Raw genomic sequence first — 25,607 nt, forward strand, 5'->3', positions numbered from 1 at the left:
CCCAACTGGGGGTAAGACATGAATGCTCCAAAAAATGGCACACAATATAAAGTGGTGCTGCACCTGACCGCTAATAATTAATGTTACACAAAGAAAGATATCACAAACATGCTGCTAGCAAAATACCATCAGTGAGAGGCTGTGGGAGAGTACAGCCCCTATTATCAGAAACATATGCACAGAGATTTGGGCTGACAGACATCATGTGTGATGCTCATTAAAGCCCAAAGGGCAAGATAACAACTATGAATAATAAAGGAGCAATAATCCTAAATGGAAATTAGACAAGCTGCATACATCACCCTACAGGAGTCAAGACAGTATACCCAGTCAGTCGTCCCGTCATCTAAATAGCAGCAATGCGGACAGAGTGATATTGAGAGTCCATGGAGGAGACCCACGCATTCCGACACTCACGGTGTCTTTTTCAAGGCGAGGGACGTTGGAGCGCAGGTCAGGGCGCAGTCCGGGTCGCATTCCGTGCATAACGGATTAGTCAGTGCACTGGGTAAGGCAGACTTCCAAGTGGTACACATGGTAAAAAACACAGTGTGCTTTTTGACAGCCTGTCTAGCCTCCTTAGGTGGAGGCATAGCGCTACTGAAAGGGTTAGGCCTCTTTCACACTTCAGTTTTTTGCATCAGTCAAAATCCACCAAAAGGATGGATGGCGGATCTGTTTTAGTACTGATGACAACGGATGCCACCCGTCCGTTTTTCTGACGGATCCGACAAATTAAGAATTTTAAAGGAATCGCAGCCTGGAAAAGGAGAGAGAGAGAGAGAGAGAGAGAGAGAGACAGAGAGAGACAGAGAGTTTGTTTTTTGTCTGGCACCCAGAAAGAATTTCGGGTTAAATGACTGTCTGGAGGATCCGCCAGAGAAAAAAACGTTGCAAGCTCCGTTTTCAAATCTTTGAGGATGGTGACTGACAGCAACTTTTGGCGGATCCGCAAAAAAAACGGATGCAACGGACGGCAATCCCGTCACAATCCGCCAATAATGGAAGTCAATGGGGAAAAAAACGGATCCTCAAAAGAAAATTGCGGATCCGTTTTTTTCAAAACCTGGCGGATTGTGACTGATTGTAAAAAACTGAAGTGTGAAAGAGGCCTTAACGGCAGAGTGTCTGCAGCTGCAGGGAATGTGCCGTGAAGGGGTTAAGCTTTAATCTGAGGGCAGATGCAGCTTACCCGGTCCTATGCTGGGTCCCCCGGGAGGAAAGAACGGTGGCCTTGTGGTTTCACCCGGTATCCGGCTGTCCAGAGCAGGCATAGCGCTCATGAAAGTGTGAACGACAGATGAAGACATGGCCCCCGAGAATAGAATTGCGCGTCTCGTAAGTAATGAGAGACGCCAAGAGGAGGGGGGTGGCGACGTTAGTGCGGGCGGCGCTAATCAAATTGCGGCCTAGTAGGCCGGGGACTAAGTTTTTGGCCTACCCGACGTTAAGTCGGCGCTTCTCCCGGGGGGCAGGACCCGACCCCATACCTCCAACTCCTGTGCTCAGGCAGGTCGTCGCTGTCCGGGGTCTTCTTGTCTCATCCTCCGGGCGATGTAGCAGAGCTGGTGGAGGTCTTAAAGGGGTATGCTCAATCCACCCACCCTGTGGTAGAGAGCTCTGGGGCTGATTCAGGGCATCCGAAAAAGCGCTGCTCAAGTTCTTCTCCATGCACTCCTCTGCTACGTCCTGTTGCGCTTGCCTTCGTATCAGTGGAGTACTGACCGTAAGTAACCATCGTCAGAGGAATCAGCCCCATTCGTCGTAGGAAAGTGTACGGGGAGGTATACTCCGCGTGCTTGCCTGTTGTTGGTTCGGGGGAGAGCGGGCCATAGAACGGGACCGTCGCCCCCTTCACTCCATTAATTAAAAAATAAAAATTCACAGAAAGTTCAAAAATAAAATATAAAAATAAAAATGGTGGGGTCTGAAACCAGACCCAAGTGCCTCCTACAGACACTAAGCAAAGAACTGGAGAAATCTAAGCCAGCGAGAGGGTGCATACTGTAGGAGAAGAGCCAAATTTTTTTTCTGGTTTATTTAGTGTCCTCCTAGTGGCCACCAGCATAACACCCACTGTCTCTGTGTCCCCCAATGAGGCGTAGGAGAAAGCCAATTTGATGATCGGAGGGGTTTCTGACTGAAGAGCCCTCAGAAAAACAGATCGAAGCGTTTTAGGAGCAAGGCACAATACAGGAGACTCCACCGAGGGGGGCTGTAATCAATCCTTCATTAGATGTGGAGTAAAGGGGTATTTAGCCTCGATAGGCTTTTGCCCTGTGAACCGCTTATGTGGTTGGTTCCTACGTTTCTAGACAATGTCCTTCAACGCCGGATGGCTGGCAAATAATACCCTGCGTACACGTTTAGTCTTCTTAAAGGGGATCTGTCACCCTTTTTATCCCCTATTAGCTGCCAGCATAGACATCGGGGGCTTATCTACAGCATTCTGTAATGCTGTAGCTAAGCCTCCGATGGAACCTGAAAGAAGAAAAACACGTTACTCACCGAGGTGGGCGGTCCGGTCCGATGGGTGTTGCGGTCCGGCGCCTCCCTTCTTCATGCAATGACGTCCTCTTCTCCCGTCCTGAAATGGCTCCGGCGCAGGTGCATTGCTCTGCCCTGTTGAGGGCAGAGCAGAATTCTGCAGTGCGCAGGCGCCAGACCTCTCCCGATGCCTGTGCACTGCAGGACTCTGCTCTGCCCTCAACAGGGCAAAGCAGTGCGCCTGCGCCGAAGCCATTACAGGATGGGAGAAGAGGACGACATCGCATGAAGGGAGGCGCCAGACGGGACGGCGACACCCATCGGACCGGACCGCCCACCTCGGTGAGTATAATATAACGTGTTTTTCTTCTCTTTCAGGTTCCATCGGAGGCTTAGCTACAGCATTACAGAATGCTGTAGATAAGCCCCCGATGTCTATGCCAGCAGCTGCAAAGCCAAAAAAAAGGGTGACAGATTCCCTTTAAAGGAGATAACGTGTTCCGGAGCGGGAATCTTCTCCTCAGAAACTTGTTGACTGACTCTGTCAGAGAATTAAGTGATTCATGGACATTTGGGGAATTCTGAGGGACTGACGTGTCAGACTCGAATTCAGAGACATGTTCTCTGCGAACATTGAGAGGGAGAGCGAGAGACAGAACTCGCCAATGCTGAATCTCGAGCGTGACTAGGGGACGCATCATTGGTCCGCTTTCTAAAGACCTGGGGATCCCTTCAACGAGCACGGCGACTGTTGGCGGAAGGTTCCCGGCCTTCGCCAAAGCCCTCCTCGGGCGATAAAGACGCTTTCTGACTTAAAGAGGATTCCCGGAGGAGTCTATAGCTTTGATCAATGACTCCACAGACCGTGACAAGGACGCTGCCCACACAGGGGGACTAATCGCAGGGAGCACCTTGCAGCGGATGGCATTTTAGCACAAGCTGGGTCGCAATCCGTGCATAGCGGATTAGTCTGGGTACTGGGCAAGGCAGTCTTGCAAGAGGTACCAGCACCAGCGTTAAAGAATTCAGTGCGCTTATTAGCCCCTTTTTGCTTTCTTAGACTGAGACATAGTACCCGTGAAAGGGTTACAAGCAGAGCCTGGGCTGCAGCTGCAGGGAATGTGCAACGAAGGGGTTAAGCTTTTCTCTGAGAGCAGATGCAGCTTACCCGCGGTCCTGATGCGGTGTCCCTGGGAGGAATATCGGTGGCCCTTTAGCATCAACAGGTGTTGTCCATCCGTGCGCGCACCCCCACAGCCGTCACAGAGCCCGAGGAGCAGAGAAGGGGTTAAGGACATGGCCCCCGAGACTAGCAGGGTGCCTCTCGTACAGAGCGAGAGGCGCCAAAGACGTGGGCGGCGCTAACAGTGGGCGGTGCAATGTAAATTGCGGCCTAGTAGGCCGAAAAGCCGGGGACTAAATTTGTGGGCCTACCCGCGGCGAGCGCCGGGTGAAGGGGGGAGCGCCGGTATGCCGCTGCTGAGACTCATTCAGCGCTTCTCCCAGGGACCAGGACCCGACCTCATACCTCCAATCCTGTACTCGCGCCATCTGCGCTGTCCAGGAGCCTGCAGGTTTCATGTCATCTCAGATCTTGAGGTAAAAAAGCTCCTGGGCGATGTAGCAGAGCTGGAGAGGTTGTTACAGGGGTATTGCTCAATCGATCCACCCTATGGGCAGGGGGACGGAGCGCTATGGGGCTGATTCAGGGCATCTGAAAGTGCTGGTCAAGTCTTCTCCATGCACTCCTGTGCTTCGTCCTGTGCGCTTGCCCTCGTATCAGTGTGGAGTACCGGGACCGTAAAGGAACCATCGCCAGAAGAATCAGCCCCAGTCGTCTCAGGAAAGTGTACAGGGAGGTATACGCAGCGTGCTTGCCTGTTGTTGGTTCGGGGGAGAGCGGGCAGTAGAAAGGAACAGTCTTCCCCGTCTCTCCGTTAATTAAAAAATAAAAATTTACAGAAAATTAAAAAAAAATAAAAAATAAAAACGGTGCGGTCTGAAACCAGACCCAAGTGCCTCCTACAGACACCAAGCAAGAACTGGGGAATTCCCAGCCAGCGAGAGGGTGTATACTGCAGGGGAGGAGTTAACTTTTTTCTGTGTTTACTTAGTGTCCTCCTAATGGCAAGCAGCATAACACCCACTGTCTGTGTCCCCCAATGAGGCATAGGAGAAAAGCACAAATCCAATAATGAATCAGGCCATGAGCATACTCAATACATCACATCTAATATAAGTCTAGTCTCGTAGCTCTTAGATGTGTTCGCTATGAGTCAGTGGAGACCGTTCTTTCCGAAATTCCCCATACACATGATTACTGGGCTCATATGTTCGCTATGTGGAGAAAGCCGCTCCCAGACACTTATCTGGTGGGAGCAGACAAAGTTTTGAATTATTAGTGCTTGATCTTTATCTCACCCGGGGAAGAGTCTGGAGCCCCAATATACAGACACATAGTCGGGAGATCCTGCTTAAAAAGATGGTCTCGATCAACTTTAAAGGGGCTGCCCAGGCTTGGGACTCAACTCTGCACTTAATCTATATAACTGCAAACTTGCGAATCCTCATAGTGTGCACAGTGCGCTCTGTCAGGATTCTCTGGTTGCAGAGAGCGTAAGATCATGTGGCCGCAAGTAAACAATATGCATACTTTCTGACACATCCCGACTAGACTTGACTGGCCTTACTCAATTTACTTGTATTGAGGGAAGCCCTGAACGTCCATTTGGCATGTATGCTTTCGGCACTGAAGAATCCAGGCAGTGCACAACCTGCACATTGAGAAACTGCAGACGTGAGCCCCAAACCCGGACAGCCGCTTTATTATACAGTGTATAGGGGTCTTTAGAAAACAAAGTCTCTTCAATCCTATTTAGTACTTACCGAACTAATGAGGAGGCTGCTACATGTCTCACCCGTGCGTCTTCATCTCCTAGAAGGCTTATGACGACGCCATTTAATACCCGCTCCTGAAGATGCAGCAACTGCAGTATGAACAGAGGAGGGAGAATATCCGCTGATGAGATGAAAGATAATCTGTAACATCTACAGCTGCAGACAGAGATGACAGCAGAAGCCGTCTGCACCGCACAGAGTACCGTACACACACCAAGAATACACGCTCAGCTCTGCTCAATAAGGTCTTGGCTTACAAACAAAGTTTTCAGTAGCAGCATATTAGTTTCTGAATTTACCCACTCTCCCACTATTTTACACGACCCCATAATAAACCCTATTCACTCATCAAATATAACGAAACATTTGCTATATTTACCCCGGTATAAAAATGGACACCTCTATGTAATCCTTCTGCTCGGCCTTCCAAGAAATTGACTAACCTGCAAAAAGAAAAGCCAAATAAATGTTGTTTGCAGTGAACACAAGGTCTCCTCACTGGGGGGGGGGGTCACACCATTGGGAATGCCAAGGATCCCGAGACCACAGCCATGGAGTTATCCGCTTAAATGTTGCGATTGTCGCAAAGATTTTGGGACAGTATATAAAACTTTTGTAGAGGGAGGGTCAGGGGATGATCTTTTTCTTACCGGAAATCAATTTCTGCAAGGGTCTCCAGCAGCTCTGTCCTCACAAGCCAATAGGAGCTGTTTTTAAGTGTCAGCAGATCTATCATCAGCTGCAAACCGAGCTCGCTGAATGTACTGCAACACAAACTGGATATGCAATGCTGGAGAAAAAAAAAAAAAGGGAAATTATAAAAAAAGCAAAGAAACTCTATGGCAGAGACAGACCCATTTATAAAATTGATGTGAATGCCCCAGAGAACAGCCTCCCAAATGGGTGGGTTGTATGCCAGATACACTGCCATGAGGACCTCTCGCCCAGCTAGGCCACGTACAGGAAACTCCTGGACTGGGATCGCCGATCATCCAGGTCCAGCGGGAGCAATAGCCCCAGCTAACAAAATTGCCTATGGATGTTCTGTTTAACCAGTTCAAGACCGGGCCATTTGCTTCCATTCCTGACAGGCACATTTTCAGGAGCTACCGGTTTTGCCTAATGTGAGCAGCATACACACATGGTCTTTGGTGTCCTCCAAAGAAGCGAGAAATATTTTTTCTTCATTAACCGTTTACCCAGAGCGAGCAGGAAGGCAGATATGGTAATAAATCCCCTCTGTCTTCTCTATGTGAAGTCTGGTTGTGTCAGATATTCATATATCCGCAGAGTCTCATGCAGTTGCTTTTTCTGCAATGATTTTTAGAACATCACAGCACAGTAAGGCTGCTTTTACACTTACCGTGTTTTTGCGGCCCCATAGAAATCTATTGGGGCCCCAAAATCGGCCCGCAAATAGTCATCGGTGCGCTGTACGGCCGTATACGCGGCCGCAATAAAAGATCGAGCTTGCTCGATCTTTTATATGGCGTACAGACATAGCCCCCATTGTAAATCAAAGGGGCCGCAAAAACAAACGGAAGCACCGTGACCTTTATTGGAAAATTAAAAAATGGCGATCCGCAAGCTGTTTTGCGGCCCGTTATTGCGGCGGACCGTAAAAATTGCAGCGATACGGCCCGCAAAAACGGGCAGCGAAAACAGCGGTAAGTGTAAAAGTAGCCTAACATGTGTATTGCCCGGATGTAGGACGTCTATGGGCATTCTGGAAGTAGTTAAATGACAGAATGAAATATTAGATAAAGTATCCACTCACCCTGGCTGCTGCACAAGCCATCTTGCATGTAACGGACGATTCATCTTTAAGGGATTTTTGCAGTAAAGGAATGCAGTCTTCCACAGAAAAATTATTCCCTTTAAAAAAAAAAAAAAAAGGAAAAAATAAATTGATGATAATGAATAATATTTTAGCAGTGAAACATTTCTCATTAATAGCAATGAAGAGCACAGCACCGTGAGTATATGCCCTGCCACTAGAAGGCTTGACAATAGACCTGAAAAAACCCTCCCTGTGGACACTAATTAGGCCTGTCACCCGTCGGGCACCCGAAAGGGTAACCCTGTGGGAATCTGAAGACATCGGAAAAGTGAGTATATGTGAGAGCATAATCTCCCCAATGTTCGATGGAAGAGTATAATTCCCCCCGCGTGTCCCGCTTTATTCCACCAGGATTATCTTTTCATGTTTTACAGCTCTTTGGCTGATTTTTTTTCTTTTTGCTGCTTTTCTGAGCAGATGGGATAAAAAAAGGCCCAGCCAATCTACAGGCTGGAGCCTTCACTTGGCACCCAGAGATGCCTGGTACTGCCAACAGACCCCCCCCCCCCCCTAAACCTGCCAGCTTCAGAGGGGACTCATTCTCCCAAACGCTTTTTTCACTTTTTTCATTAGAGGAGCTTATTGTTTCCTTCCTGGGCCCAAGTTAATGTCTGCATCCATGCAGGAAAGATGTATATCTTTGTACCGTGTTAGCCAGTAGATAGAAAAATATTCAGGATTGAGAGTCCTCAGTAGTTCTTAATGAGTCTCTTCGCCTGTCCTGGCACCCTTCCACTACACAAGCTGCATGCGGATGGAAAAGCCAGCACATGACACCAGTACGATTTGAGAGGAACAGTCAGCGGTTTAACAGATCTTGCACTTTTCCTGGTACCCGTAGGCACCAGGGACTATTTTCATTGTAATAAAGGCACTAATGTCATCTCCCTGGGAAGACCCTTCCAGGGAGTACCCCACCACGCTAGTTATAAACTGCGACAAACGTTTGCCAAGTGACCAGCCAGGATCTCACTACCCAGTGCCAATATCTCACTCCAGACCTTGAGCCCTTGGATCTCCGAATGGGTCAGGTCTTTCTATCAGGCTTTGCCCACGTGTGGTTGTTTCCCTGGAGCAGACACCAGCTAAGGTCACTTGTGAACATTCGCTTGTGCAATCAGCACCATGTGACAGTTTGTAAAGGAGTTTATCACACATTCCCAAAGAAGTTCTGAGGAGATGCAGGATGGTGTCCCACGTCTCATCCTCAGCCTGTTTGAACCACTCCTGGGACAGAGCCACAACAAATAACACAGTTTTTCCCTTTGCCTAGTCAAAATCCCTGGGAGAAACCTCTAACTGAGCATGAGCAGAATACTAAGCTGGACTAAGCCCTGCAGGAATAGGTTTAGGAAATAAGGGACACCACACATGTCAAGGACGAGTCCATCTCCCCTTACTAGGAAGTAATTTCCAAAAAAGGACACTGCAAGCAACAGGTCGCCTCTCCCCTTGAGGACTTTGCGATTCGCCAGTCAAGATAAGGAAACACCTGGATAGGTGCACGCCTTCATCTAAGAGGCATGAGACCCTCTTCCATTTCACAGAGAAACCTATTGTCAAATGGTCCATGCCTCCTTCAATGGACCGCCAGGTAGCTCATTTCTCAAGAGCCACTACCTTGCCCTTCTTGGATTCAGCATTTGTCTGTGTCCCGCTAGGTGAGAAGATTGACTCCCTTTCTACAGTAGTTTTTTCGGCAGAAGGCTCTATCTTACGTTCGGCTTTTGTGGAGTCCTGGGTCAGAAAACTCTCTATGACCTGAAAAACAATTTTTGTGTGTACTCACCGTAAAATACTTTTCTCCGAGCTCATAATTGGGGGACACAGGACCATGGGTGTTATGCTGCTGCCACTAGGAGGACACTATGTAAACATAGAAAAGAATAACTCCTCCTCTGCAGTATACACCCTTTGCTGGCTCTAGCCTGAACCAGTTCGGTGACAAAGCAATAGGAGCTCATAACTAGCATAACTAGCAAACAAGAGTACAATATGTCAAAAACCAAAGAACAAACACCAGCCAATCAGGCTAACTGGGTGGGTGTTGTGTCATTTCCAGAATGGGTCGCATTGTCCCGTCCTCTCTGGAACCACAAAAAGGTTTGAAAATAATCCCCTGAACCTTTTGTGATGAGGGACCGGAATAATGACTCCTACCCTTAGCAGAGCCTGAACAGCCCAAAGGAAGGCTCATGTCTTTTTCTTGGGTGGAGAGGAAAGGAAAAAACCGAGTTGGAGGGGGAGAAGAAAATGCTCTCTTGTACCCGGGGGACACCAGCTCCCTGACCCACTTGTAGTCATTGGGTAGATCTAGGAGATCTGGCTCCCCTAGATCCAGAAGCCCTAGGCCTGGGTTTCCAAGAGCGGTAAGGTCTGTATGAGACCTGGGAGCCTCTGTCTCCGCACGGGGACCGACCTGATCCGGAAGAGAAGGTAGAGGAGGACCAACCGGAATTGTTGCAAGAAGACGAAAACGCCCCTTTTGTTGAGGAACGAATTTACTTTTTCCCCCGGTAGTATCAGAAATGAGCTGGTCGCTTCTCTCCAAAAAGACGACCCGTTTGAAAGGGGAGAGAAGTCAACGATCTTTTAGGTATGGCATCCGCCCGCCAGCCGCAGAGCCATTGGGCTCTTCCAATGGAGATCGCATTAGCGGCAGTTTGAGCCGCGCAATTGGCGGCATCAAAAGAAGCGTCTACTGCAAAGTCCGCTGCGTGAATTATCTGCCTGTCGACAGTGGTTGCCTCCGGAGGAAGATTGGTGCCCTGGAAGGAAGTAATCAAGACTTCTGCCCAATCGGCCATTGCCTTAGTGACCCAAATTGCCGCGAAAGATGGAAAAAACGCTGCTCCTGAAGTTTAAAAAAACTGAACGGGCAAGGTAGTCAATTTGACAATCAGAGGGGTTTCTGACTGAGGAACCCTCAGAAAAAGACAGGAGCGTTTTAGAGGCAAGACGCGATACAGGAGGGTCCACCAGAGGGGAGTGTAACCAATCATACATTAGGACTGGATGAAAAGGGTATTTAGCCTGAGTAGACTTTTGCCCTGTGAACCGCACATGTGGCCAATCCCTATATCTCTGGTCGGCTGGTAAATAACCTGCGCACATGCTAGGTTTTCTTAAATGAGATAGGGTGTGCTGGAGCGGGAAAAGTTAACTCATCCAACCTCAGAATCCTGTTGACTGATTCTACAAGAGAATCAAGAGTCTCTTGATCAATTGGGGGATTGTGAGGGCTGATGTGTCAGATTCGAATTCAGAGTCATGCTCGCTGTGAACCTCAGGAAAGGGCACGCGAGAGAGAGGAGTCCCCGATGCTAGGGGACGCAACATGGGTCCGCTTTCTAGAGACCTGACCATCCCTTGGACGAGTATGGCCTCTACTGGTGGACGGTTCCCGGATGACGCCAGAGCCCTCCTCGGGAGGTAAGGACACTTTATGACTTAAAGAGTCCTCCCGGAGGGAAAATATAGCCTGGCTCAGAGACCCCACCGACCGTGACAGGGACGCAGCCCACTGAGGGGTACTAAACGCAGGAGGCCCGTCAGCAGCGTCGGCGAGGGACACTGAAGCGCAGGTCAGGGCGCAGTCCGGGTCACAGTTCGTGCATAACGGATTAGTCTGTGCACTGGGTAAGGCAGACTTGCAAGTGGTACACATGGTAAAAAACGCAGTGTGCTTCTTAACAGCCCGTTTAGCCTCCTTAGATTGAGGCATAGCGCTCCTGAAAGGGTTAACGGCAGAGTGTCTGCAGCTGCAGGGAATGTGCCGGGAAGGGGTTAAGCTTTAATCTGAGGGCAGATGCCGTTTACCCATAGTCCTGTGTCCCCCGGGAGGAAAAACGGTGGCCCTGTGGTGTCACCCGATATCCTGCTATCCAGAGCAGGCATAGCGCTCTTGAAAGGGTTAACGGCAGCTGAAGACATGACCCCCCGAGATTAGAATTGCACGTCTCGTAAGTAATGAGAGGCGCCAAGAGGAGGGGGCGGCAAAGTTAGCGCGGGCGGCGCTAATCAAACTGCGGCCTAGTAGGCCGGAAAAGCCGGGGACTACATTTTTGGCCTACCCGCGGTAGGCGCCGGGGGCGGCGCCATTCAATTTGCGGCCTAGCAGGCCGGAAAAGCCGGGGACTAAATTTTTGGCCTAGCCGAGCGCCGAGAACGGGGGGGAGGTGGGCCGCGATGGGGCGCCGGTGCACCGCTGCTGACGTTATGGCGGTGCTTCTCCCGGGGGGCAGGACCCGACCCCATACCTCCACTCCTGTGCTCAGGCAGGTCGTTGCTGTCCGGGGTCTTCCAGCTATCTCATCCTCCGGGCGATGTAGCAGAGCTGGAGGAGGTCTTAAAGGGGTATTGCTCAATCGAGCCACCCTGTGGTAAGGGGATGGAGAGCGCTGGGGCTGATTCAGGGCATCCAAAAAAGCGCTGCTCAAGTCCTTCTCCATGCACTCCTGAGCTACGTCCTGTTGCGCTTGCCCTCGTATCCGTGGAGTACCGACTGTAAGGGAACCATCGTCAGAGGAATCAGCCCCATTCGTCGCAGGAAAGTGTACGGGGAGGTATACTCTGCGTGCTTGCCTGTTGTTGGTTCGGGGGAGAGCGGGCCCTAGAAAGAAACCATCGCCCCCTTCACTCTGTTAATTAAAAAACAAAAATTTACAGAAAATTCAAAAATAAAAACGGTGGGGTCTGAAACCAGACCTAAGTGCCTCCTACAGACACTAAAAGCAAAGAACTGGAGAAATCTCAGCCAGCGAGAGGGTGTACACTGCAGGGGAGGAGCTAACTTTTTCTGGTTTACTTAGTGTCCTCCTAGTGGCAAGCAGCATAACACCCACTGTCTGTGTCCCCCAATGAGGCGTAGGAGTAAAGTCTTTTTGCATAGTGATATTCAGCTGTGAGCGTGCTCCATTCTGTGCTTTTTCTTGTTTCCTTCTTGGCCCCGTACCTGTAGTAAAGGATCCTCCTGTTGCGCCCCTCCAGAGCTGGATCATCAGGTACTGGCCACGATGTCCAACATCAATCCACTCTCCCTTTGATAAAGGAGGCGGAGGGGGACCATCTGCCTCCCAATATCATCTGCACTCCAATAGTGGTGATGCTGTGGGGGCTGCATGGACTGCACTGGGGCTTCTGTGTATCCCGTGGGTTCAATCCCTTGACATGGAACAGGGTCACGTCCGGCTGTAGGCCTGGCTCCAGAAGGGGTTACGTGGGGGTGACACCCCACGTTCCAGTCTGCTGTTGATTTGGGGAGAGCGGAACCCTGAGGGGACCCGTCGCCCCTGGATCGAGCGCAGGCATAGGAACAATGCAGGATGAGGTACGGGGAGGCGACACTCTGCGTTCCCGCCTCTTGAAGATTCGGGGAGATCGGGACCTTGAAAGGACCAGTCGCCCCTTCAATCCATAGAGAAAAAAATAAAAAATAATAAAGTTGGGGTAAGACCCAAGTGCCTCCTATGGACACTAAGCAAGAACTGGTTCAGGCAAGAGCCAGCAAAGGGTGTATACTGCAGAGGAGGAGTAATTCTTTTCTATGTTTGCTTAGTGTCATCCTAGGGGCAGCAGCATGACACCCATGTTCCTGTGTCCCCCGATGAGGCAAAGGAGACTTTCTGAGTTCCTCAGGAGGATCTCCTTGCTCCCGTGCAGGGATTCTCTTGTATCCACACTATTGAAGGGCACATTAATGCAGTCTCACATTCTGGTCCGCTTCCCGTTACAGGAGACTACAGCTTAGCAAACCGTCTACATGACATCAAGGATACTACTGGGCATTCTGCTTCATGACCATATACCTTACACTGCAGTAAGAACGTCTCCACCTTTTTTACTTTACTTTTCCAGGTGACAACAAGTCATCTCCTTCAGAGATTGGATGGCTCATGTAGACAACAACGCCTGGATCACGGAGGTGGCATTTCTTAGCAAAAAGATAGTCTTGGCCTTACTGTTCCCACACAGGCTTTTTCCTTTCTCCCCTTAGAAGGTTTGACCTTTCCTTCGAGCCAACAGCTACAAGGAGTCATTGTCCCAGTTCCTAATACGGAACATTTTCCAGACATACATTACTTCCTTAGCATGTTTACCGTTACCAAAAAAGATGGCTTGGTCAGACCACATCCTGGACTTCAATAGGCTCAACAGATTAGTACAGGTACAAAAATGTTGCATGGCTGGACTCCCTGGGTTGGCGTTTGCATCCCCTGAACTAGAAGTCCCCTCTCCCATATTCATTAGCGACGCATAACTTTGTGTAACAATTGCCAAATATCACAAGCGTTTTCTTTTGGTTATCTTGCTTTTCAGTTTGTTACAAATTCAATTTGAAAGGACAACAGCTGTAGGGTCTACAACAAGGTGCTTACTCCCAGAGAGGTGGAAATAATTCCCAGATGTCTTGGGGTTTTGAGCAGGATAGGTAGTTAACCCTTACCTGGGGGAATTTTTGCTGAAAGCCTCATTCAGTATCCCATCTCCTTATACTTCTTCCTTGGTATTCTTCAGTTGGATATCCAACATGACATGACCTTAGAAATCCAGTTTTTTTTTTTATGTTTTTTTTAAACTCACCGGAAAAGCTCCTCTTTTACGGAGCTGCAACGTGTATGGTGCACTTGTGTATGGTGTCCTTGTGTTCAATCCATTTTTTTGTGTAAGGTTTTTTGAGATGTCACAGTTTCCGCTTTCAAATCGGTGCCCTTGATCCAGTTTCACACACGTTTGAAAGTTCCCATCTTGTTTCTGTCTCAGAAACAAATCATTAGACTCCTTGGATCGTTGCATTAAATTGCCTTGCTCGTCTCTACAAAGACCTTACTTGGCGGTTGTTGCTCCCATGCTCCGCTTTCGGCTGATTGTTCTTTCCCCTCATTTATACGTGGTGTCGGCAGATACAAGTTCAGCATTACACCACTTAGGGTCGTGGGTCTCTGGAGCTAGTCTGTCTCCAGATCAACAGACTGGATTTGAGAACCATCTTCTGTCTCTCTGACTGGTCCATCCTGTCTAAGGGACGTCCACTTTGAATACAGACGTCAACTACACTACATGGCCAACCGTAATCTTTAGGAGGGCACCAGGAGCATCTCAACATGGAGGAAATCCACAGGTTTTTTTTCTCTGTATAGAGCTCCACATTTTCAACTCTTTCTGTGATTTACATTCATGGCATGTGAACCCAGGCTATGAACTTTCTGACCAAGATACTCTGGATCTGGGGAAGTTGGTATTCCTCCAAGATGACTCAACCTCTTCGCCTCCTGCCTCATACTAGGTCCAACCTATGTTGCCAGTTACCAAGCTGTTTGCGGTAGACGTTCAAGTCATTCTATGGACAGACTTTTCTCTGATCTATGTTTCCTTTCTTGGCTTCAAAGATTCTCAAACTGGTCAAGGCAGGGAGCATTCCAGTGATCCCAATATGCTTTGGACTTGCCTAGCAAATCAATCATGGTATACTGATTTTATTTAGCTACTTGTACACGTACCCCTGGCTTTCCGACCTTTCGCAAAGTCTCCTTTTCCAACCCATTTCACTTCAGCTATATTTAATGACATGGTTACTCAAGCCAATTTCCCAAGATCCCATGGCCTTGTTTGACTTTATTCAAACCATGCTGAAAGATTAGAAACGATTGTTTACCAAGGTCCATCACTGTACTTGGAGGTCCTACGTTGGCTGGTGTGAACAAAAGACTTCAATGCCATGCTTCTTCCATTCCCAGGATTCTTACCTCTTCAGTCCAGTCTGGATAGAGGCCTCTTCAAAAGGACAGTATCTGCTCTCGGCACACTTTCAGCTTCTCACAAACAGGTTAAGAACTTCCTTCAAAAAAAGGCTCATTCCACCTCTTTTTTCAGGTATCTTGTGGAGCCTTTAGACCTTGATGTTTTTCTGTCTGTGCTCCAAAAGTTTCTGTGGAACCTCTCCGCAGCATTTCACTAAAGTTCTTTTCATATCTCTCCCCAATTTGGAACAATGAAGTACTGCCTGAATTTGTTAAAATGGGGGAATTTAAAAATTGGATATCACTAGGTATACTATATGTGGATCAGATACAGGACGAATGGGGGTTATTGTCCTTTGAGACACTGCGGGGGAGGTATGGGTTGCGGGAGACCAGTAGGTTTCAATATGGAGAGCTGAGACATGCCTATCAGGCGCAGAGTAAAATGGTTGATATGAAAATTTCTAGAGATATTCTGGTGGACTATGTATGTGCGGTGGGTGGAACGAAGGGGGTAGTTTCAAATATTTACAGGGATTTGTTACATACCTTTCGTAATAGATTTCCCATTAAAGCAAAAGAGAAATGGGAGGAAGAGGTGGGAAGGATAGAGGAGGATATATGGGAAGATATCATGGCATATATTCCTCAGTTATCATTAAGTGAGCCGGGTAGACTTTCACAATATTATGTACTTCACAGAGTATATAGAACTCCAGATAGGCTTTATAGGGCAGGGTTGAGACAGACTTCTGAATGTCCTAGGTGTCGGTCTGAGGGAGCGGGGATTCTGCATATGTTATGGCAATGTACGAGACTGAATGCATACTGGTTGGAGGTGGGAGAAGCAATTGGGAAATCGTATGGATGTACAATCACATGGGATCCTGTGGTATGCATTTTGGGTTATGTAGAGGAGATCCAAGTTCAAAATCATCATAAATTGGCCATAGCTAGATTATTGTATGTTGCACGTAAATTGATTGCCAGACATTGGTTGAGTGGAGAGCCGCCGACTCTGCGGGAATTTTATAGACAGTCTGATGTAGTTGTTAAAATGGAAAAGGATATTTATAAGAAAAGGAAAAGTGTGAAATCTTTTGAATCACTTTGGAAACCATGGGTGGAGAGAAACTGATTCCGGAGAGATGCTGTTTACACGTGTAAGCAATGGATGCTAATGTCTCATTATTGGCTATTGAGGATTTAAGGGAGGGGGGGTGGAGGGAGGGAAATGGGGGATTGGTTTTATAATGTTTGTAAATATGTCTATGCTCCTTTTTTGGGCACAATTGTGTGCAATGTCATTTTGAATCTTGTTAATAAAAAATTATCTTATTAAAAAAAAAAGTTCTTTTCATAGAAGGTGGCATTTCCGTTGGCCATAAACCCCCATACGAAGAGTCTGAGCTTACTACACTGCCTTGTTCTCCTTGAGACAAGGTGCGCCCTCTGCCATTTTTTCTTCCAGAAGCAACCAATATTTTCCAGATCAATGAGCACATCATCCTCTTGTATCTTTTTGCTTATCTCCAGCTCATCCCCCTCGGCATTTCCAACGACTAGATCTGGTTAGGACCATTTAGGCCTTTCTCTTGCTATTCTCTTTTTGAGTTCCCTGACAAGCCACGCCATGCCCCGTCAGCCTCCAAGACCACCATTTCCATATGGATCTCGTCTGTTAGGGAAGTTTACAAGGAGAAATCTCTGCTCTTCGGGTCACTGCTCAGTCCACAAGAGCAGTCAAGGTCTCCTGAGCAGTCAGCCATCGGGCCTTTATGTTCCAAAAGGCTTGCAAGGCAGCCAACTGGGCCTCTGCTTTCTTCAGGTTCAACAAACTACCCTCTACGGCTTTTGCAGATGACAGCTTGGGGCCTTTTTTATTGGCAGCTGTCAGTCATGGTCACCTGTTTTTTTTTTCCCCCATACACTGGAACTGATGTATGATGTCCCATAGTCTTGTGCTCCCAATGCTTTTAATGAGAAAATTTGATTTTTATACTTTCATGTTGAATACATTGTAGGACACAGCTCCCACTCCATTCCCGATGTTCCTGCCCAGTGATAACTTTTTGATGCCTGTGACATATATGTTGTTGCTCCCCAGATTCAGGTCATGTTAGTTCTCGGTTGCTTTTAGTTTGAGTTTTTCTTTTTCGGGTTCTCTCCCACTACTTTTGGCACTAAACTGAGCTGTCTCATCTCAGGAGAGGGTATAACCCACCAGGCAAGTCAACACTTTTTTTCTTTCGCCTAGTGTCGAGCTTCTTAGAGGCCAGGTGTATACCCACAATCCTTTGTCTCCCAAAGTTTTCAATGAGAAAAGAATTTTACAATAAGTCCAAAAATCCATTTTTTCATTGCTGCACAAGTTTCAAAACCCTGCAGGAGATGAGGTTATGAAGGCTCTTTGTTTAAAAGAAAAAATTAATTCATTTTAATTTTTAAGAGGTTCAGCTTCAGAAATTCCCATCAGTTACCTGCCTGTTACCAAGAACCATCACATACATTATTCATATTCAGGCTGAGGTTAACACCAAAAGAGCCCATAAGTTACCTGTACGGTTTTTGACAACAGTCAGCCAATGGTCTGCATCATATCGGGACTTGTTCAGTATGGAGTAGACAATGGTGCCGCAGAGAATAGATGTGGCTCCTCTGACCTGAGGGTCCCCGTGATTAATGTAGTTTAGGATATCTGATACGAACTGCTTTTCTGGAAAGAAGACAATGTAAATTTTAATTTGCAGCCTAGAAATCTTGCAGCAGTAATATGACCTTATGGTAGATATAACATAATATTAACTCCAGTGTAAGCTGCACAGGAAACACTTCTTCAGTGAACCTTCAGTAGACAGACAACGTAGGTATGATCAGTGGCTACCTGGATGGTCTAGGCTCTCTGGCTGCAGCTTGTAAAGCCTGCTGAAGAAAGCTTCGGGGTACAGAGCGACAGCCGCCCCAACACAGCTTAATGCCAACGCCTTCACACTGACCCGCACCACTCTGTCTGGAACCATGGCTGCAAAACACAAAACGACACCAAGTTCTCACCGACAATATATTTGCCGATCGGCGGTGGTTTATTAGTCCGCTCACACAGGCCTCCGCACCTCAGGTGCTTCACCGGACGAACAGGTGTTTTCAAACTAGAATAGATTATTGGGAAGAGCTCCTAGGAACGCTCATTCATGACCATCGTGCGGCGCAAATGCACCTGTAGTCTTTTCATGTGGCGTGCTCGCAGACGGAAAAGTCTGCAAGCGGATCATACTCCAAGGAATGTGAATGAGAAAGAACAAACGTCATCCACACACTGCAAATTTTCACTACTTCTAATGTTGCAGAGAGGAAATCCGTGGTTAATCTGCAGCACAATCCACAGCAAAATCCACATCAAAAACATGCGGATTTAGCTTTGGATTTGCTTCCAAATTTCAGTGGGATCAAGGTCACCAGATTTCGTCATGTGTAAAACCAGTTGTGTCCAAGGATCGGACAAACTCTTCCTAAATGCTGTACTCATACTCATCTCCTGCACCACTGACATCGGCACCAGGTCTCCCTGCACTCGCGTGGCTTTGAAACTCCATGCGAGCGCTGCAGCCAATCAGGGGTCTCTAACGGTCTACACTTCTTTCGGACGTCAGAATTTCTTTCAAGTGAGACAAGCAACCAGAAGTCTGGTGCGGACTTCGCCAGGTGGAATACATTATTTAAAATAAGATTGTTGAGTAGTGGGCAAAAAACCCTGTTATTTCTAGTTTTCTGAAATCAATCTAGCGATGTTCTTACCCCCCTTCTGTCCAGTCAGTAGGAAGGAGGCAGATAACAGACGTACGCAGTGAACGAGGGGCGCCGCATTATCATCTGTGTAGTGTCCAATGTCCCCCTTTATCCTGGAAGGCTGCAATAAAAACAGAGTTATTATAACGTCACCACCTCCACTGTACAGGAACACCGCTATATAGTTAGGCTTCCCCCTCCACCCATTACCTTATTTTCCAAGTCTCCTGGTTCTACAGTTTCCTCTCTGCTGACAAAGCGATCAACGCTGCTGTCAGAGGACTGGCGACTGTGGCCCATCGTTTTCAGCAGGTGACTCTTGTTAAGACCTACATAAAGATTCAGATGACATGTCCCATCAATCCCCCATATATATGAAAGCCATAATTGCAATCTTTGATACACCCAAATATATAAATATTAGTATATCGCCTAAGTTTAAAGGGGTTTCCTGCACCTGGGCTGGTCTTAGGATGACCCCACAAAGTGTAAAGGGGTATTCCCAGCTTGGCTATTTAAGGCAGATCCATAGGATATACCATAGCTGTATAGTATATGCAAGTTCCACCTAAAGGACTAGCGTCTATCAAGAGATAGATATCACATAGATATGCCCCAAGTGTACAAGATGGGAATACTCCTTTAACTTTGAGCATCAGTTGCTAAAAAATATAAATTCATATTATATATATAAAATCACAAATTAAAAGGTAAATTACCAAGAGATGGGTTTCCAAAGCAATCTCCTGGTTCTCCCTGGTGAATGATCGTCCCTTCATCTTCCTCATCCTGTAGCTGTCCTATCTGCATCCCAGAATACTGGTTTTCGGTACCGTCAATCACCTAAATATATGTCATGGTACTGTCAATGTCTGGTAATCAGATGTATAAATGCATAGGCAAATGGATCAGCGAAACGTTGAAATATGTCATTGATGAAAAGCACCATCTCTCAATAACCCAGAGAGAATCATATGCCACCAAAAAATAAGAAATATAAGAAATGGGTTTGGAAATATAACAAACAATGTAGGAGTGGATCATTGGGGGCGTGGCCTGAGCGGCATGTGAGGAAGACGTGTGCCCGCTGAGCTCCCGCATATACTTGCTTAATTCAGCCGTTCCGTCCCCACAGCACGGCTAGTATAACCCCTGGAGGCTGCACCGGAGACGGTAGACACCGCGGGGCACCGGAGATCGCTGCTTCACCCCAGGATATGGGGAAAAGAGGTCAGAGAAGGGTGGCAGGAGAGGCCGGAGCGGGGAACCAAGATGGCGCCGCCGCCGCAGCGCGCGCCTTAGAGGAGGCCGCAGAAGACAGCGCGGCTAGGAACAGGGCAGTGGCGGCCAGGCTGCAGCGCTTTGCCCGCACGGCTGAGGCAGAGGAGGAGTCTCTCCAGGACTCTGATATGGACCAGGAGACTGTGGTAGAGGACATGAGCCCGGGAATGGGGGAGGAGGAGGAGGCTGCCCATGCCAGAGTGCAGGGGGGGAAGGGAGCTGAGCCTAGCTGGAGTGATCTGGTGGAAAGAAATAAACAGCACCTCACAGCCTTGCAACTACAAGTTCCAGACGAGCCCACCAACAAAGATGTAATGCTGGCAGTGGTGCACTGTGGGACTGCGATCTCACATGTCCTGACACAACTGGGCTTTCTGCAGGAGTCCATGCAGACTGTGCGACATGAACTGCACAGTGTTAGAGACAGAACAAGCCAGCTGGAAAAACGTATGGGTGCTGTGGAAAATTCGGCCTCTGACTCAGGACAGCATTGTACAGAGCTCAAGAAGGACATGGCAGCTGTCTGGGCTAAAACTGATGACCTTGAAAATAGATCCAGAAGGAATAATGTTCGTATTGTGGGCATGCCAGAGCGCTGTGAGGGAAAGAATCCTACTGCCTTCATTGAAACATGGCTTAAGGAAAAAGTAGGTGAGGACAATCTAACACACCTATATGCAGTGGAAAGAGCACACAGAGTCCCGACTCGGCCCCCCCTCCCTGGTCATCCACCAAGACCTGTGCTGGCTAAAATCCTCCATTAGGCTGGTTTCACATTTGCGCTTTTGTGCGCAGCGCATCGTGCGCACCCGTGCGCATGCGCACTGCGCACCTATGTTTAACATGACGTGCGCATGTTTTTGCGCACACTTGCGTTTTCGTGCGCATGCGTTTTTTTGTCTTTTGCGCCAGGTGCGCCAGACGCAACATGTTGGATTTTTTGGTGCGCCCTGTCTCGGCAAAAAAACGCATGCGCACGCTTGCGCACGGAATGCGCAAAAACAACACATTGAAGTCTATGGGAACGCATGCGTGCGCATGGTCTTGCGCACGCTTGCGTTTTTTTACGCATGCGTTTTTGAGTGAAACAAGTCTAGAATGTTCTCTAGACAATGGAAAAAACGTCACACTTAAAAACGCATGCGCATAAAAAACGCCAACGCATGCAAAAAACGCATGTAAAACGCAAACAACGCTGCGTTTTTTTTACACATCAGCGTGCGCATGACGTTAAAAAAACGCGCGTTTGTTTTGCGTTTTTCTTTGCGTTTTTTATGCGCCCGATGCGCTGCGCAAAAAAACGCTAATGTGAAACTAGCCTTATAGAGATAGAGACGTTATCCTTAGATACTCAAGAGAACACCCTGACCTTACAATAGAAGGATCCAGAGTCTCCTTTTACCCGGACTTTTCGCCGGAGGTTCAGAAGATGAGAGCGAAGTTCACAGACATCAAGAAGCGTCTGAGAGCCTGTGGCGTCAAGTACTCCATGTTTTTCCCGGCTAAACTGCGTGTTGAGGCCTGGAATAAAATCCACTTTTTTCTGGACCCCAGGGATGCCGTGGACTGGTTGGACCTTAACGAGCGACAGTTGAGGAAGGAGAGGAAGGAGCAGGAATGTGGCTGATGGTATCTTGGCTCGCTCAGTTATTATGGAGCCTTGCGGTTGAAGTCTGCGGTCCTGAGGCAATGGACTGCTTAAGAAGATATATTTTTGTTTATTCTTATATTATTCTGTTATATGCTGTTTTTTAAGAATTTGTGGTCCTTATGGGGCCTTGGTCTGAATATGGATAAGGAAAAATGCAAAGTGCTGTGGGGTTATATCCTGTCAAATGCGGGTAGTGAAAAGGAACTGAAGCGCCTGCTGAATGGGGTGGAAGGGTTCGACAGCACCCTTACTTGTTGCACCCTTGGTTCAGCCCAAGGAATTGTTGGAGGGTGTTATTTGGGGGGAGGGGGGTGGGATTAGGTTTAAAATGTCCTTTGGTATACTTGTACATTTCAATATTGGCTATGGTGCGGCTGGGGGGGGAGATGGTAGGCAATATGCTATGGTATGATAATGGCTGACTTTAAGATACTTAGTTGGAATATCAGGGGGTTAAAGTCGCCGGTAAAACGACAGGCCATATTCTCCTTCATAACGGACCAGAAGCCGGCGGTTGTTTGTTTGCAGGAGACACATCTCACACAGGAGACGTTTCACTCTACTCATTCCCAATACTCTAGGGGGGTTAGTATATTGATTCACTCCAGGACTCAATTTAAGTGTCACCGGGTGGTGGTGGACACAGAGGGGCAATTTGTTCTTTTATCTTGTACAATCTTTTCTACCCCACTGGTGTTGATAACTATATATATACCTCCACCATATAGCAGTAGAGTTATCTATAAGGTTCTTGCCATTCTGAGAGATTTTCCGGGGGTTCCGCGTATGGTGGTGGGAGATTTTAACAATATTCTGGATTCACACTGGGACAGGGGTAGTCATGAACCTTTGAGGCTGGGAGGTAATCTTACGCCATTTGGGGTGCTCGTGCGGGAGATAGCTTTGACCGACTTGTGGAGATGCCGTAACCCTGGTGTCCGTCAATTCTCGCGCTTCTCCTCTACTCACTCCTCCCTGTCTCGCATCGATCTGGCCCTGGGTGATGATCTTATGCTGGGAAAAACTTTAGAGGTTAAATATCTGGCGCAAACGGTATCTGATCATTCGCCTGTTTCAGTCATGCTTGGGGGGGGCGGGAACGGGAGGAGTGATAGACCTCTCTGGCGCCTCAACTCGTTTTGGCTGCAGCTAATCGATAAGAATAACGGCTTTATCCCTGAGTTGCAGGAATATCTTAGTTTTAACAGAGGCTCGACTTCTAGTGGGATCGTCTGGGAGGCCTTAAAGGCGTACTTAAGGGGAATGTACATACGAGAGATTTCTAAAATAAAGACCGCCTCCAGGGCAAAATCACAACTTGTATTCAGGGAACTGGAAGATGCGGAAAGGGCCCTTGCAACACAGAGCACACCTGCCACTCGGAAGCGGTTGGGGGAGGCGCAGTCAAAGGTGACCAAACAGACATTAGAGGTGGCGGCGCAAAAACGGCTGTTTCAATCTACTCAATATTTTGAGAGTGGGGAAGTGTGGGGCATTTGCTTTCTGTCGTGACATCGGCACAGAGAGGGTCTGCGACTATAGCGGGTCTTCAGGATGTGAATGGGCGATTACTCACTGACGCACTGGGGATTTTAAAAATTCTGGAGACTTTTTATGCTGACTTATATTCCTCACATGCTAGGGCCCCGACAGAGGATGTTGTTGCCTTTTTGGAAGCTGCCAATCTCCCAAGGCTGACTCCTGAGGACAGACACTTTCTAGATAGACCTCTAAGTCTGGACGAGTTGGAGGAGGCTCTGGGAACCATGTCCAATGGTAAGGCACCTGGGGTAGATGGGTTGCCAGCTGAGGTGTACAAACGGTATAGAACAGTGTTGCTCCCTGCTCTATTGACAGTGTTTAATGATAGTTTGGAACGGGGTGTTCTCCCACCGTCTATGCGAGAAGCTGTCATTGCCGTGCTGTTGAAGAAGGATAAGGATCCAACTCTGCCCGCGTCGTATAGGCCCATCTCCCTGTTGACGCTAGACATTAAACTTTTAGCGAAGGTCCTGGCCATTCGACTCTCAAAAGTAGTAGCTGTGTTAATACACCCCGATCAGACAGGGAAGAGGGTGGTTCTGTCCCTAGACGCCGCTAAGGCATTTGATAGTGTGGAGTGGGATTATTTATGGGCGACGCTTCACTGTATGGGCTTTGGCCCGGGCTTTATTGGCTGGGTCAAGCTCTTGTACTCTGAGCCGAGTGCTCGGCTGAGGGCTAATGGTCAGTTGTCTGACCCTTTTTCACTTCATAGAGGAACAAGGCAGGGATGCCCTTTATCCCCGCTGCTGTTTGCTCTCGCGGTGGAGCCATTGGCCTCGAGGATAAGATCGGATGCTGGCATAGAGGGATTCCGGTATGGGGAGCATGAGGAGAAGGTAGCATTATATGCGGATGACCTGTTATTTTTAGCGGACGCGGACAGATCATTACAAAACACGATGACACTTCTTGGGGCGTTTGGGGAGGTCTCGGGTCTGGTTATTAACTGGGAGAAGTCTGCGCTCCTCCCACTGGACTCAGGCTCCTGCAGTGTGGTAGGTGTGCCGGTTGCAACGTCCCTCCAATATTTGGGCATAAGAATATCCAATAAGCTGACAGACTATGAGAGCCTAAATCTTGTTCCGCTGTTGGACAGGATCAAACAGAAGGTTAAGGCCTGGGCAAAGTTACACCTCTCTGTTGTGGGAAGAGTGAATCTGTTGAAGATGGTAGTTATGCCGCAACTCTTATATGTCCTCCATAACTCCCCTGTTTGGCTTCCCCAGAACAGGTTTCATAAAATTAATATGATTTTTAGAGAGCTCATCTGGCTAAAACAAGGTGCGAGAATTACACTTGAACACTTACAAAAACCTAAAGAAGAGGGGGGACTTGCGTTGCCCAACCCATGGCTTTATTTTCTGTCTTCTCAATGCCAGCATGTAGCGGGAGGAATGGAGGGCGAGTTGGTGGATTTGGTGGGAGGTCAGAAGATCCTTCAATTCCTAGTGGGGCGGGGATCACTGGTGTCGAGTCTGGAGTCGGGTAGATTTCGATCCCTTGCACTCAGGTTCCCTACGGTGCTTCTAATGGTTAGGGTATGGGATAAGCTGAGGCAGCTGAGAGGAATATGCGGTCTTACAAAGTACTCCCCCATATGGGACAATCAGCATTTGCCGTGCATGAAAACGCTCAGAGGCTTTGCTCACTGGAGGCGGATTGGCATATGGTGGGTGTCGCAGCTGGTGGAGGGAGGGGGTCTTTAAAACTTTTGAGCAATTGGGACGGGAATTTCCCCTCCAACGCTCTATGTTTTATCAATATTTGCAGCTGCGTCACGCGTATATGGTGCAGAGCAAAAAAGTTGACCTAACCGTACACCACGACGTCATTGTTCATAGGCTTGGTATGCAGGGGTCCACCAGGGGACTGATTTCGACGGTGTATGGTGGCTTACTTGGACAGGTCCTGTCAAAGCATCCTATTGGTGCACTGACAAAGTGGGAACAACAGCTGGATACGATATCAGCGGAACAGTGGGACTCGATTCTACAGATGATTCCCAGATTGTCTCTTAGTGAGCCTGGCCGCCTGTCTCAGCTATATATCCTCTATAGCAGTGGTCCCCAACCTTTTTTGCACCAGGGACCGGTTTCAAGCAAGACCATTCTTCCATGGCCTTGCAGGGCGGGGATGGAGGTGTGGCATGGGCGGGGCTTTGGTCATAAGGGGGTGGGGCTATGGACACGGTTGTAGTGTAGCAGTGCATACTTATAATTAAATAACATTTATAATGTGACTCAAGTCACCATAGGTTTTGAATAAGTGCTCCATCACCCCCTTCTCCCCATCATTGCCTTCATCCCATCACTCCCTTCTCCCCATCATTGCCTTCACCCCATCACTCCCTTCTCCCCATCATTGCCTTCACCCCATCACT

At 48.1% G+C, this 25,607-nt stretch overlaps 1 protein-coding gene across 2 annotated transcripts in view; it reads right to left on the reverse strand.

Moving 5' to 3' along the window:
• HTT (huntingtin) overlaps positions 1 to 25,607 on the reverse strand; it is a 301,306-nt gene that overhangs the window by 186,150 nt on the left and 89,549 nt on the right. For both annotated transcript variants that reach the window (XM_073574569.1, XM_073574568.1), the window contains 9 exons: positions 19,470 to 19,593; positions 18,961 to 19,079; positions 18,760 to 18,871; positions 17,849 to 17,986; positions 17,522 to 17,680; positions 7,163 to 7,260; positions 6,036 to 6,175; positions 5,765 to 5,828; positions 5,374 to 5,474 (listed from right to left, as the gene is read on the reverse strand). In XM_073574569.1, the coding sequence (XP_073430670.1) occupies positions 5,374 to 5,474; positions 5,765 to 5,828; positions 6,036 to 6,175; positions 7,163 to 7,260; positions 17,522 to 17,680; positions 17,849 to 17,986; positions 18,760 to 18,871; positions 18,961 to 19,079; positions 19,470 to 19,593 (1,055 nt within the window). The remainder of the gene's footprint in view (positions 1 to 5,373; positions 5,475 to 5,764; positions 5,829 to 6,035; positions 6,176 to 7,162; positions 7,261 to 17,521; positions 17,681 to 17,848; positions 17,987 to 18,759; positions 18,872 to 18,960; positions 19,080 to 19,469; positions 19,594 to 25,607) is intronic.

This window comes from Dendrobates tinctorius, unplaced genomic scaffold (assembly GCF_039654945.1).
Source record: "Dendrobates tinctorius isolate UK_male_01 unplaced genomic scaffold, ASM3965494v1 ptg000039l, whole genome shotgun sequence".
NCBI lineage: Eukaryota > Metazoa > Chordata > Amphibia > Anura > Dendrobatidae > Dendrobates > Dendrobates tinctorius.